Consider the following 14,446-nt stretch of genomic DNA (forward strand, 5'->3'; position numbering starts at 1 on the left):
GATGTCGGTGAAAACGTCCCTTGTGATCCACTAGTGCTTGCAGCACCATTGAGAAGTACCCCTTGTAGTTTATGTACTGGTTGACAAGGTGGTCCGGTGCCAAGATAGGGATATGCGTTCCGTCTATTGTCCCACCTCAGTTAGGGAAACCCATCCACTATGACCTGCACATTTCCCAGAGTCACTAACCTTGATAGCAGAACGTCAGTGATTGCATTGGCTACTTGAATCACAGCAGTCCCCACAGTAGATTTGCCCACTCCAAATTGATTCCCGATAGACCGGTAGCAGTCAGGCGTTGCAAGCTTCTACAGGGCTATCGCCACTCGCTTCTCAACTGTCAGGGCAGCTCTCATCTTGGTATTCCTGTGCTTCAGGGCCAGGGAAAGCAATTCACAGAGTTCCAGGAAAGTGGTCTTACGCATGCGAAATTTTCACAGCCACTGGGAATCATCCCATACCCGCAAGACTATGCGGTCCCACCAGTCTGTGCTTGTTTGCCAGGCCCAGAATCGGTGTTCCACTGTATCAACCAGCCTTACTGCAGCCATGATGTCTCAATTGCCATGTCCCGTGCTTTCAGGAATGTCTGTGTCCATGACCTCCTCACATGTCCTCATGCTGCCGTCTCTTAGCCAGGTTCCGCACACACTGCAGTATAATGCACGAGGTGTTTACAATGCTCAGAACAGCAGCGGTGAGCTGAGCGGGCTCCATGCTTGCCGTGCTATGGCGTCTACACGTGTAACCCAGGAAAAAAGGTGCCAAATGATTGTCTGCCATTGCTTTCATGGAGGGAGGGACGGCGGGAGGGGAGACTGACGACATGTACCCAACACCACCCGCAACAATGTTTTTGCCCCATCAGGCATTGGGAGCTTAACCCAGAATTCCAATGGGCAGAGGAGACTGGGGGAACTGAGGGATAGCTTCCCACAGTGCAACACTCCGTGAGTCAATGCTAGCCATGGTAGTGAGGACGCACTCTGACGACTTAATGTGCTTAGTGGGGACATACACAATCGACTGTATAAAATCGCTTTCTAAAGATCGACTTCTATAAAATCGACCTAATTTCGTAGTGTAGACATACCCTTACTCTACAATTTAGAACTGTTTGTTTGCTGAGGCATTTAGAAAAAATCAGTTTTTGATGATTTGTCTGCTAGCAGACTTTTCAATTAGAGCAATAATTAATGATACACCTTTAAATTCATTCATTTTGAAAACTGTGCGTCACTTATTGTGTGGTAATAATTGTTAAATTGTTTTTTTTGTTTGTTTTTTTAACTACAGCAATAAGATAAAAGAAGGTATGTGGTTATTCAGTAGTGACCATACTTGTGGATGCAATTGTCTTGAGCCTTAAACCAGTGCTGGAATTCTGTAAAGTTTTTCCACTTTTAGTATGGGAACTTCAGTTTCTTTTAAAGACCCACACTTGAATTGGGACTTCACACTGAAGTCAACTAGAAAAAAAATTGCCCTTTACTTTTTCTAGTAGCTTCCTCTAATTCTTCAGCCTTTCTTCCACTCATCTAATCTTCTTGTGGTTCATCCCACAGTGAAATCATAAAAACGTACTTATGACATTAGTGTCTTATGGTGGAAATGACTGTGATTATCCTAGATTCATTATGATATCACAACAGTGTCCACAAGGAGAGAATAAGCTATCATGGAGGACACTTATTGATTAGGAAAAAATAAAATAAAGAGCAGAAATAAGAATCATTTTTATTTTTACAGTACTCTGAAGCCTAGAAAGTCATTTAGCAGATCAGAAGCATGGTCCCTGTCCCAAAGAAAATAAAACTCCAAGTTAGCTGTGACTTGACAAATTGGACGTGAATAATCAGGAAGGGGAAGTAGTATGGGTTACAGCAGATCGTATGATTATTCAGTTTAGGCTGGGGCAGATCTTGGAGGTTTTAAGTGTATTATTTATTAAAGAAATATGCAGCTAACATTTTAAAATTTCCCTGTTATGACAATCCCTTGTATGGGTTGCTCCAAAGCCCACTAAAGTCAATGAAAATCTGAAATGTATTACTTACTTGAGCTTCAACATCTGTCAATTTGCGGGTCTGTTCAGCTGTTTGATTCAGTAGGTTTGTGCCTATTTCAATCATTACTGCAGTCTGATTCTGCACTGCATTTTGCTGGATCTCTACCATTTCTTTCTTCATATTGTCTTGGATATAATTCTCAAGCTACAAGAGGAAAAGAAAGATAATTGCTTTCTTTACATTTTTGTTTAAGAATACAGTCAACATGCAGATTAGCTCCACCAGAGGGAGCAACAGCAGGAGTGCATGCCGAGTTAAAGATCTTGTGGCCACCAGAGTTAATCACTATTATGTAGAACTATTCTGGGCAGGTTTAGAAATAGAATCATAGAATATCAGGATTGGAAGAGACCTCAGGAGGTCATCTAGTCCAACCCCCTGCTCAAAGCAGGACCAATCCCCAATTTTTGCCCCAGATCCCTAAATGGCCCCCTCAAGGATTGAACTCACAACCCTGGGTTTAGCAGGCCAATGCTCAAACCACTGAGCTATCCCTCCCCCCTCAAATGCTCAGAACAGCAGCGGTGAGCTGCTATATTACAACTATATTTGTCACCCTAAGGAATCAATGAGATTCCTTTTAGAATCCAACACATTTTGAAAGGTTCATTCTTTAGTCTGAAGCTGCCAGGCTGTGCCTATATCTTGTTTTATTCAAAACCATTCACAAAACCAAATCCATAGAGTCTGAGATGAAGGGTCAAAATGGACTCTAAATAACCGAGGTTAAAATGCTGGCAGCCATTTTGAACCTTGTCTATACTAGCACTCCCACCATTGTTACCACTAGAGCTGCTGCACTAGCGTTAGTAGTTATGGAAAATTTTAGAAGACAAATACCTAAGAGTTTAGTCACCTTCGTGTATCAAGACTTCAGAAATATTTTGAAGAGCATTTTTTAGCTGCATGATTAAAGATCAGAGAAGAAGTCTGATTTTATATATATATATATATCATATATATCTATATATAATATGTATGTGTGTGCGTATATATTATTCAAGAACCTTTCAAACAGATGAAACCTAGGGTGAGCCATTTTGGTTACTATAAACACCACACGTCTAGGAATGCAAAAATAAAATTCTTTGACCAAGAATTTGTTGAATTTTTAAATATCCAATGATTTGGATGTAAAGAAAAGACTTTGGAACTCTGATAATGTAAGCTATTAATGAACTATTATTTAAGGCAACATGCATAGCTGGGGAGGAGGGAGGTGTTCAAACCCTATGGTATTCAAGTGAATTTCAAGGGTGAATGTCTGCATTTAAAAGAAGACCTGGGATACCAAATTCCAGGAATATGAAATATTAAGACATTTTTCTTTGGTCCAGTCCCTGGTTCATCTTAACATTGGAAGTTTACAATTGCTGGGTTAAAATTACAACTATATTTGTCACACAAAGGAATCAATGAGATTCCTTTTAGAATCCAACACATTTTGAAAGGTTCATTCTTTAGTCTGAAGCTGCCAGGCTGTGCCTATATCTTGTTTTATTCAAAACCATTCACAAAACCAAATCCATAGAGTCTGAGACGAAGGGTCAAAATGGACTCTTTAAAATCATTTTATGGATTTCAGTACTATGGGAGTTTTTTTTAAAAAAGGTATTCTTTCAAAATCTCAGGATTTTAGAGCTCATATGAGTAAAATAAATAAAAACTTTCTCTTTGAGGATCTGAGAGGTTTTGGTCTCTATGATGAAACCTGTTAAAGAAAGAAAAGGAAGCTGGCATCTCCGAATTACATTTCAGAATTTCTGAAGCTCTACAGGCTTATAAAGCATCGAGGCCTTTCAGAAGAACTAAGAATAAAAGAAAGAAACCCCTGTTTGCTGAAGGGCCAGGTGTTTTCCCAGTGCTTTGGAATTAGAATAAAGCATCTCTCTCAAAACCCAACATCTTTATGGGGTTAAATATAGCGCACAAACCCCCTTTTCTCTTTTTACTGCTGCTTGAAGAGAAAAAGTCTTTAACCATAGTCAATACATGAGACTTTAGTGAGTTTTAACTTTATGGGAATTCTGCATCTTCGTTATTACATTAAGATTTTTTGGGGGGGAAATATTCAAACTCCAGCTGCAAAATTTTTTAAATTACCTGTTTTTTTTAATATTTGTTTTAATTCAGAAACTGATTTACCTGTAAATTCCCAGAAAATCTGTGTACTTGAAAGTGCTGTAATTTTGGAGAGAATACACAGTATTTGTCCTGCATAGTAAAGTGGTTACATTCCTGTTTTTAAAATGCAAAATTCAGTTCAGCCTTAAAAAGAAGCACAGCTCACAGAACCACATAATAAATAGACTTCAAAGGTTCTGTTTTGAAGGATCGGGGAAAGGAGGTAGATTTCTGATAGAATTTGAAAGAAGGCACAATATGACAATATTCTAACTGCACCATGCAGTGATATTCTCCAAGGTTTTTTTGTCATGGAAGTTAGTACTGGATGAAATTTTTGTGTAAAAAAATATGTTTAATACATGTTAATGACACCTAATTAAAGAAAGTAACCCTGAGTGAATTCACAGAAAAGTAACCCTTTTAACACAGGTTTTGATCCCAAAGCTTTCAGAAAGAGTTAAAAAAAATACTTTAAAAATTAGTTTATTTCATAGTATAACGATGATAAAACATTTTTAGACACACATATAAAGCACTTTATTTAGATGTAAAATCTGGACTGTCATCCCTTATTACTTCAAATCATATTAAATTATAAAATTTGACAGAAATGTTTAACTTAAGTTGCCAAAAGAACGAGGGCAGATCAATATTGGAACACATTCTAAATCATCACTATTATAGCCAAGATTTTTTTAACAAACAGCAAGCTTGAAATTGGTGAGGGAAAGAAAAACATGTATCTGTTAATAGAAAATTATCTTTCAGCTGTTGGTTTGAGTATATTATTAATCACTTGCAGAAAGAATTGACTTGCCAATTCTTAGTTAAATGAAGAATCTTTGTGATCCATATTGTTTAGTTTGTGTTCATCTTACAGAACAACTTTGCTAATAGACTAACAAATGATTTGTGCTTTTCTGGAGACATTTTATTTTGTACTTTATCCATTTAAAATTATAAATGAGATTTTGGTTTTGTCTTCTTGAATGCTAAATGGTTTATCTAAACAAACTAAACATTCGTGTTCTTGGCAGCAATAATTCTTTTATTAATACACACATTAAAATCCCTACTTTGCCAAGTGTCAACCCCCATGAATGGCACGAATAAGCATATAGTACATGAGTACTAAGTAGGCTCATCCTGCTAACAGCCACATTTATGCCCCAGACAATGAGAGATATGTGCCATGAACCATGAGTCCCTAACCCACCCTTGTAACCCAACTAATGAAGCCTTGCCATAGTAGAAGGCCTTGATGATGAAACTGACTAAAAACTAAAACAAAAGGGAAACAGATTAGCTTATTTATTGTGGGTGGATGTAAAGTATCATCAGAATATAATTAGTGAATTTAAATTAAACTCATTTTTATTAATATAACATTATTAATTATGAGTATTAATCTAATTTATAACACAGTTAACAACATCTGTATTTTAACATCTAGTTTTAAGATGTTAGCATCTCTAAGGAGGGAGTGAAAATAATAGTAGGTGGAAATAGTTATTCTGGTAACTATGATTAAAGCATGATGCTAACAAATTGGTTGAAGTAACTGATATCTGCTATTGAAATGAGCATCATCTTTTATTTAGTTTTCAGTCCAGAAAACACAAATCTAATACAAATTACCTCTCAGCAGGATGAGATGGGAGGAGAGAAGAGAACTCACAGCAATTGCTATTAACTGCTTGCTTATTTCCTTATAGCATTCTGATACTACTGTGCATGCAGTGTGATTATAATCTCGGACTACACTGAGGATTTTAGGGAAATCTCTCACAGATACTTTAGCACTGGCACAGCTCCTCTGGTACTAGCAACAATGGTAAAAATGCCTGCAGCTGAACTACACTAGTGCCTCTACCATTGTTAACCTTGTTGGATCTGCATTTCTATTTGTGAAATGGTGCACAATTTCCGTGAAATCCTCAATATAGACTTTGTCTACGCTACCACTTTTGTCCGTCAGAGGTGTGAAAAAAGTTTCACCGACAAAAGTGCTGGTGTGGAGAGGCTCTCCTGCTGACATAGCTAATGCTGCTGATTGGGGTGGTTTAATTATTCTGGCAGGAGAGCTGTCTCCTGCCAGCAAACAGTGGCTACCGGTGAGACCTTACAGCAGTACAGCTGTAGCGATATAGCTATACTGCTGTAAGGTCTGTAGTGTAGACATAGCCTTAGCCACCAATAGAATATGAGGCTATCTGAGGTTGGGTCATCAGCACTAAAACAACCATTCAGGCTCCCAAAGAGATCTCCCAGGTTCTGCAATAAAGGAGATGCAGTTAAGAAGAGAAAGCTGTAGCAAGTAGGTCACTGAGAGATTTCAGCCCTCTGGGAAAGTGCACACCCAACAGATAGAAGGAAAATGGACAATCCATTGCTAAAGAAAGGAGAAGTGTACTGTACTCACCCTCCTAAGAGAAAAATAGAGCAGAAGAATTCATTAAGCTTGGTACTTTGATTAGATGGCAGAGGAGGAAAGCCTGAACTGCCCAGTCACTTGTGAAGAAATATCTGAGGAGTAAACTTAGAGAAGAGAGATGTGAGGGGAAAAAAACAAGAAAAGGCTCCTAAGCCGCTTACCTCAGTTTGTTGGAGGGATCTAGAGAGGAGAATTTTTTGAGCATAGCAGAGGTTTTCCGAGAAACTAGAAACAGTTTCATTCCCATAAGGTGACAATTGGACACCTAACAGAATGGACTTAGGAATAGTCTGTAGCACAGTAGGTTTGCCAGGATAGCTATACCAGCAAACTCTCTTAATATAGCTTATCCTGGATCCCCAAATGAAATAAACTATACCATCAAAAACACTTTTTGGGTGGTATAACTGCATCTAGTATAGGGCCTCTGCCATTATAGAAATATTGTTTTGTTTTTGTTTTTTTAAAAATCCCTCCTCTAACTACTATACCAGCAAAAATTTTAAGTGTAGACTTGGCTTAACACTTAGCGGTACATTGTGAGGGTAGCAGTAAGAGGAGGTGTCCTCACAAAGTCATCCTCTCCCTGTGGTCAAGAGACCTGCAATGTCAGTTGATCATTTTCTTATAGTTTGTTTAAAGCCCTGCTCTCTCCCCTCTTGTTCTTTTCTCTGACAAACACTGAGAAATATGGTGAGACATGAAAGTAGGAGACATAGCAAATCTCCATATTTTCAGCAGAGGAGGCAAGAGTTTGAGAAGGCCATTTCTGACCCTCTTTTTATGTTAATCCTGTTTTTCAGCATTCCTATTAATCCCTTCCCCCAGAAATAGCTATAGTGGTTGTCTTTGCATATAGTGCTACATTAGCGCAGCTGTCGCATGTTAGTGAAGACACTATTCTGCCAACAGGAGAGTGTCTCCCCTTGGCATAGTTAATCCACCTTCCCAAAGAGCTCTCCCATCAACATAGTGCTGTCTACATAGAGGGTTAGATAGGTATAACTGTTGCTCAGGGGTTTGGATTTTTCATACCCGTGAGTGACGTAGCTATACCAATATAGATCTGTAGTGTAGACTTGGCCGTAGTTGTCCTCAGACTTTGATTATATTCAGCAGTGTGCTCTGCAAATTATGTATTTTAAACTTTTGTAAAATACTAAACATTATTTGGCATTATGGAACACGAGTGAGTTAATATTCAAACTTACAAAGAGCTCTTCTTCAGGTCTGCGAAACATACTCAGAGTGTCACAACTAAATACAAATTGGAACAGATTGTTTAGTATAAACAGTTGAACATATTTCAAGGGACCATTCATGGTAAAGTGGCCCATTAACAGCTCTCTAGTCATAGATGGGGAAGAGGGAGGAAAAGCTGGGGATGAATTAAGTGGGTTATAGACTGTTGTAAGAAGACCTAAAGGTATAGAATCTAGCAAAGTTATGAATTAAAGCTCAAGGCTTGTCTTTTGAGGGTGTTGTGCAGGTTTCCTTTGAGAACGAGGATTGAGAGGTCAGATATAGAATGATTGCTTTGTGAAAAGTGTTCACCCACAGGTATATTTGTTTTTGTCATTTATTGTTTTTCTGTGTGAGTTCATTCAAGAGCTTAGTGATTGTCTGGTTTCATCCACATAGTTGTTGTTGAGGCAGTTAGTGCACTGGATGAGGTACAGCACATGTTGTGATAGGCATGTGTAGGATGCATGGACTGTGAAAGGTGTGTTGTGGGGAGTGTTGATCATAGTAGCAGTGGAAATATGTATACAGGATTTGCATATTTTATGGTAGGGTCAGTACTGCTTTGAGTTAGTGTGTCCTGATCTGTGGGGAATATACTTCTGATGAGGAGGTTGGTGTGTGTGAAGGCCAGAAGATGGTGTTCAGGAACAATTTCTTTCAGGATGTGTTCCCCATGTGTATGGGTTGTAATTGTTTGATACCCCATATCCCAAAGTGGGCTGGTAGGTGACAACTAGAGGTGTGTGCTCAGAGGGGGCTTTATTTTTGTATTGAAGCAGGTTCTTCTAGGGTATTTGGGATGGCCTGATTCATGATGCAATCTGTTTCTCTGCAGTGTCCTTATTTCGTGAAAGTGGTGGTAAGTGTGTTAAGGTATATATCCTGGACTTCCTGTCGTACCTGAGTTCCTGGCTGTAGTTAACGGATTTCTTGGTGTTTGGCATGGTCAGTGGATCTGTGAAGATAGATCCATGGGTTTTTTGTATATAGTTGTCTCTAGGGTTCCATTGTTGAAGCTGATTGTGGTGCCCAAGAAGTGGATGTTAGTATGGGCGTGTTCTACAGAGAGTTTGATGGATGGGTGGTAGGGTTATTGAAGTTGTGGTGGAAATCCTGTGAGGGAGTTCAGGTTATCCCTCAAGAGAATGAAATATCATCAATGTAGCTCAAGTATATCATTGGTTTCATGGTGCATTCCACCAGAAATTCTTCTTCAAGGTGGCCCATGAAGAGGTTGGCATACTGGGTAACCATCCTACTATTCATGGCTGTCCTCATACTTTGTCCAAAGTGTTTTGTTCTTGAATGTAAAATTGTTATGTGTGAGGATGAAATGGATGAGTTTGACCATTTGATTGAGGTAGATATCTCAGAGTTGTCCATTATCTGGTAAATATTTGAGGCAGACAGCGATGCCATCATTGAGTGATGTTGGTGTATAGGTAGGTGACATCCATGGAGGTAAGGTTGGTGTCTCTTTCACCAACAGAAGTTGGTCGAGTAAAAGATATTTCCTCAACCACCTTGTCTCAATAATGTCCTGAGACCAACATGGCTACAACAACACTGCATACATTATGGAACATAGCAATTATTCCGTGCAATTAATCTCCTAAATTGATTTAGAAAAAATCTGAGGGGGAAAAACTAAAATAAAACAAGGTCTGTATAATATTTAGTTAGGAAAATATGTATAATTGCTTTGTTTCTCTATATTGCATTCACTACGTTGTCTAAGTTTCCTGTTTCTAATTCTCTAGATTTTATTGGACAAAATGAGAGAGATTGAAAGAGTCACTGTAGTCACTTACAAAAAATAAACTATACCTCTAGCACAATTGGGCCTTGGCCTCACTTTCTTGCCTGTTTCAGAGTGTCTGCTGTATGGCCCCATTCAGTTTCTCACTGGCTGACTGAATCACATGAGGTAGCATCTGTCCCACAACCTGGAGCACCTTTTAAAGCACTTCCCCCAAATGTACAGATGTGGCAGTGGGAATTAGTTCAGGTGGCCCTGGTGGAACTCCTGGGAGTGCTAACCCACAGATGCATTCTTGCTCAGGCTGGAGATCATAGTGTGTATAGACTTAAAATACAAGTCTCTGAAATCTACGTCATTTAAATGACTATGTTTTTTTAATTTAAAGCTAAGAGATTAAATATTACTGTCAAGGTTCCTCCCCCACTCTGAACTCTAGGGTACAGATGTGGGGACCTGCATGAAAACCTCCTAAGCTTACTTTTACCAGCTTAGGTTAAAACTTCCCCAAGGTACAAATTAATTTTATCTTTTGTCCTTGGAATAACCACTGCCACCACCAAACTCTAACTGGGTTTACTGGGAAACGTAGTTTGGACACGTCTTTCCCCCCAAAATCCTCCCAACCCTTGCACCCCACTTCCTGGGAAAGGTTTGGTAAAAATCCTCACCAATTTGCATAGGTGACCACAGACCCAAACCCTTGGATCTGAGAACAATGAAAAAGCATTCAGTTTTCTTACAAGAAGACTTTTAATAGAAATAGAAGTAAATAGGAATAAAGGAATCACCCCTGTAAAATCAGGATGGTAGGTACCTTACAGGGTAATTAGATTCAAAACATAGAGAATCCCTCTAGGCAAAACCTTAAGTTACAAAAAAGACACACAGACAGAAATAGTCATTCTATTCAGCACAGTTCTTTTCTCAGCCATTTAAAGAAATCATAATCTAACGCATACCTAGCTAGATTACTTACTAAAAGTTCTAAGACTCCATTCCTGTTCTATCCCCGGCAAAGCAGCATACCAACAGACTCACAGACCCTTTGTTTCTCTCCCTCCTCCCAGCTTTTGAAAGTATCTTGTCTCCTCATTGGTCATTTTGGTCAGGTGCCAGCGAGGTTACCTTTAGCTTCTTAACCCTTTACAGATGAGAGGATTTTTCCTCTGGCCAGGAGGGATTTTAAAGGGGTTTACCCTTCCCTTTATATTTATGACCATTACATTTTATGTTTTTATTCAAAATTAAAAGCTACACTAAGTGTTGCTTAAGGTGAAGTTGTTTTCCTGTATGTCAATGAACATGTATAACAGTGAAATATATTTCAGGCTTTATACGAAGGAAAAAGTATAGTTTGGTTAAACATACGAGCATACAAGTCTTCCATCATTCTTACAGGTACAGAAACATTAATATTTTTTCCAGAAATATCAAATTTGAGAAATCTTAAGCCAGTCTTTGACAGTGGGGTTCCTGAACTCAGATTTAGCGATCATCTATACTGTAATATAGAAAGAATGAAAAAAGATATTATTTGTTCTCACCATACTCTGCATTAATTTGCTCACATTTGTCTCTGCATGGCTGTAACTTCTCAGTAATATGAAGGCTAAACACTGTTAAGATTTCTATTTTGCAAACGTTCTAGTTTTCTTTATCTCCATATTTGTTTTCACTTTCTGACAATGTTAGCTATTAACTAAAATGGAAGCATAAATTGAAAATATTGCTAGCACTTTCATGTTCCATTTATATTACTGGACCTAAGGAAACAAATTTTAAAGTATTATCTTCATGTTTAAAAAGAAAAAAGCTAGCTTCATTTGCCTATTTGTGATCATGTTCTCTTTGTATAAAAATTCCCAATTAAAAGTATGTAACATGAGGTTTTTGTTGCAACAGTATTAGAAAAATAAAATAAATCTTATTCCATTTTACTAAAAGCCAAAACGGAAACAGGAATTTAGTGTTCTGCAACTTGAAGAAAAATGAATAGACTATAAAATAAGCACATGATTTCAGGCTGGAAGAAAGTCAGTTTAAAATTGTTTGCAGTGTTGTCAATTTAAAACTGGTTTGTTGCTGTTGATGCTTAGGGCAGGAAGTCCCTTTAGACTTCTGTTTCACAAGGGAAAAATAATCCTCTTGAGAATGCATGTGGAAATGCTTGAGAAGCCTGCAGTGTTAGTTCTTTACATGCCCTACTGAGTGTATTTGTGCCAGACCAGGCCTCCTGCTAAGCTTTGTCTCATCTCTCTTTTCTGTTGTCCCCCCCCACCCCCACCCCAAAAAAAGTGAAAGTAAAAGTAAAAACATAAATGAATAATATCTGGACATCCATTGGGATATATTGGAAAATGTTCACAATACAATTTTAGAATAAAATGCTAACGGTTTAAGTGATAGTGTTTAGAATAGTAAATAAGCACATTAAAAACAAATTATATGCCTGATGTCCCCTTCAGGGAAATAAACTGTTAAGATAAAGATGAAAATCAAATCTCCATTAATGACATGAAACCTAATGAATATAAATATCTCCATTGTCTTCACATATATATAAAGCATATATAAGCATATATAAAGAATGACAATGTCAAGAGAAATAGTCTCATCTGAAAGCACAGTGGTTTATGTGGAGCTTCTCAATACTAAAATATTTTGTAGCATGATATGAATATTTTCCCTTACGTATTTTGAGCTAACTGCAAATATTGTGACCCAAATGACTATTGTAAAAAAGCACAAGAGTACACAGTAGGTAGAGAGGGATTTTCAGATCTCAAGATATCCAAAAGCTCTTCACAATTCCAAATATTGTAATTTGTAATCTCACATATGCAAATCATATTTTTTCCTACATAGTTTGCCATTTAAAAGAGAGTGAAGGTATTTAATATCCTTGAAGATATTTAATATTGGGGTGGATGTATATTTTAGACTATCTGGGCTATAAATGAAAATAGACTCACATCTATTTTAATTTCTGTGCTTGAGGTTTCTTTAAATATTCTCGGTAAATAAGTGCATGCTAGAAAACATTGTAATAGTTTTAATCACTTTCTGTATGAAACCCAACGTGTAAATATATCAGTAAAAAGCAAAAAAACCCAACCTATTATATAATCAGAAATAGATGAAATTACCTGAGCTTTTATTCTAAAACACTGTTTTTCAGGATCAAAGCTAAGTGGTATTTGCTCTTAGAAGGCAGGGAAGGAATTCATAAAGTTCCCATTAGTCTAAAAATAAAGGACAAATAAATAAATAAATGTCTGAGTCATTAATGGCATTTTGCCGAAGTTCAGTAGCAATGAAGCCAGGAAGACAGTGAGTCAGTGGTGCTCCTGCTATTCACTAGACTGTGTATAAAAAGTCTTGTGTGAACATAATGAATGGGTTCATCCAAACCACTTTAAGCTATTTAGAGTTAGGACTTCTCGTTTACAAAGAATATAAGTAACCTTGCCACACGTTACTTAATTTTGTATTCAAGATTCATGTCAGGCCAGACTTTCATTATAACAAATTAAATATTCTAACTTTTTTGGAGAGGATGTGGGGTATCTAAAGCCTTTGCACTGTCAGTATTAGTAATATTTGTACAGCACCAATAATGAGCGGGGACCTTTTGCAGAGAGGTATAAAGACGTGTTCCTGCCCTGAAGAACATACAGTCTGAATAAATTGTCAGTACTCGGGACGTGAAGTAATCCTTTGCTACTTGCTTAGTCTGTTTTCAGCAGGACAGTGAACTGGATAGAACAAATAGACTATAGGTGACTTGCTTCATTAGTAGTACTTATCACCAGGGATGCTCTGGGATCTGTATGCATACAGGTATTGTCCAACAAATTTACTAATACCATGAAGTTTTTAGGAAGTTAGTGGAGCTCCTTGGGATTAAGCTCTCTCCTTACCTTTTTATTGTACTTTAGTTCCCAGATCCACTGAAGTCTGTCATAAATTTCTCCTTTGAGAAGACACCCTGTTTTACAAATGTCTCATGACATGGGCTGACCTATTATAACTGAATTATTTTAGGAGGTAAAAAGTAAAAACTTCCTTTCAAAATTTGCTCGTAGTGGAAATGCTAGGCATTCACAATTTGCTCTAATATTTTATAGTAGTGCTTTTCAGGGAAGCAGTAATCTTACTTTGCACCCGCACCAGAAGAAAGAATGATTTGGAGTTCAGAGATCAAACTAGTTAGGAAACTGGAGAACACAATTAGTCCCTCGTTGGTTATAAAATTTGGGTGCGTCTCATTTCAAGAGTGTTCTCAGTGGACCTTTTAGTGTCAACCTGTTAGGTGCAGAATTATTGGCATTTTCCAGACTTACAGAGAGGGAGCACTGAAAACATTCACAATATTTCTTAAACCCGGGAACACTTTTGACTCCAAGTCAGTAACATTTTGTAAAATAAACCTCCTCTTTCTGAAGAAACTTCATGTGAAAAATCAGCCACTTCTTTTTTTAGGATGAAGACAGGCATGGTTTTGAACGTGTAGTATTTTGAACCAGTGCATACATTGTCGTTTGCTGATGTTCACTTTTAGTGGATTACATTTTATTGCTAACAATATGTGTTGTAATGTTCCTCCCAGTGTCACTTTTTTTTAAAAAGTTATTATTTGCAGAGATTTTTCTTTACAGACCGTAGTAACTCTCTCTAGGTTGTTTCCCTTATTGATGTTTTTGAGTGGGTCCTGGGAGCCTCCTGTTAAAATTTCACCACCAAACAGAAGGAAAGGTGGGAAGGATTTCCCTGCCCCTTATGGCGTTAACCTCTCTGGATAGTACTAAA

At 37.7% G+C, this 14,446-nt stretch overlaps 2 protein-coding genes across 4 annotated transcripts in view; one reads left to right on the forward strand and one right to left on the reverse strand.

The window, feature by feature from the left end:
- MCPH1 (microcephalin 1) overlaps positions 1-14,446 on the forward strand; it is a 235,243-nt gene that overhangs the window by 155,906 nt on the left and 64,891 nt on the right. The gene's annotated exons all lie outside the window — the stretch shown is intronic.
- Positions 1-14,446, reverse strand: part of ANGPT2 (angiopoietin 2) — a 78,190-nt gene that overhangs the window by 50,381 nt on the left and 13,363 nt on the right. For both annotated transcript variants that reach the window (XM_074947795.1, XM_074947794.1), the window contains exon 2: positions 2,058-2,213. In XM_074947795.1, coding sequence (XP_074803896.1) covers positions 2,058-2,213 — 156 coding nt within the window. The remainder of the gene's footprint in view (positions 1-2,057; positions 2,214-14,446) is intronic.

This window comes from Natator depressus, chromosome 3, assembly GCF_965152275.1.
Source record: "Natator depressus isolate rNatDep1 chromosome 3, rNatDep2.hap1, whole genome shotgun sequence".
NCBI classification, from domain to species: Eukaryota; Metazoa; Chordata; order Testudines; family Cheloniidae; genus Natator; species Natator depressus.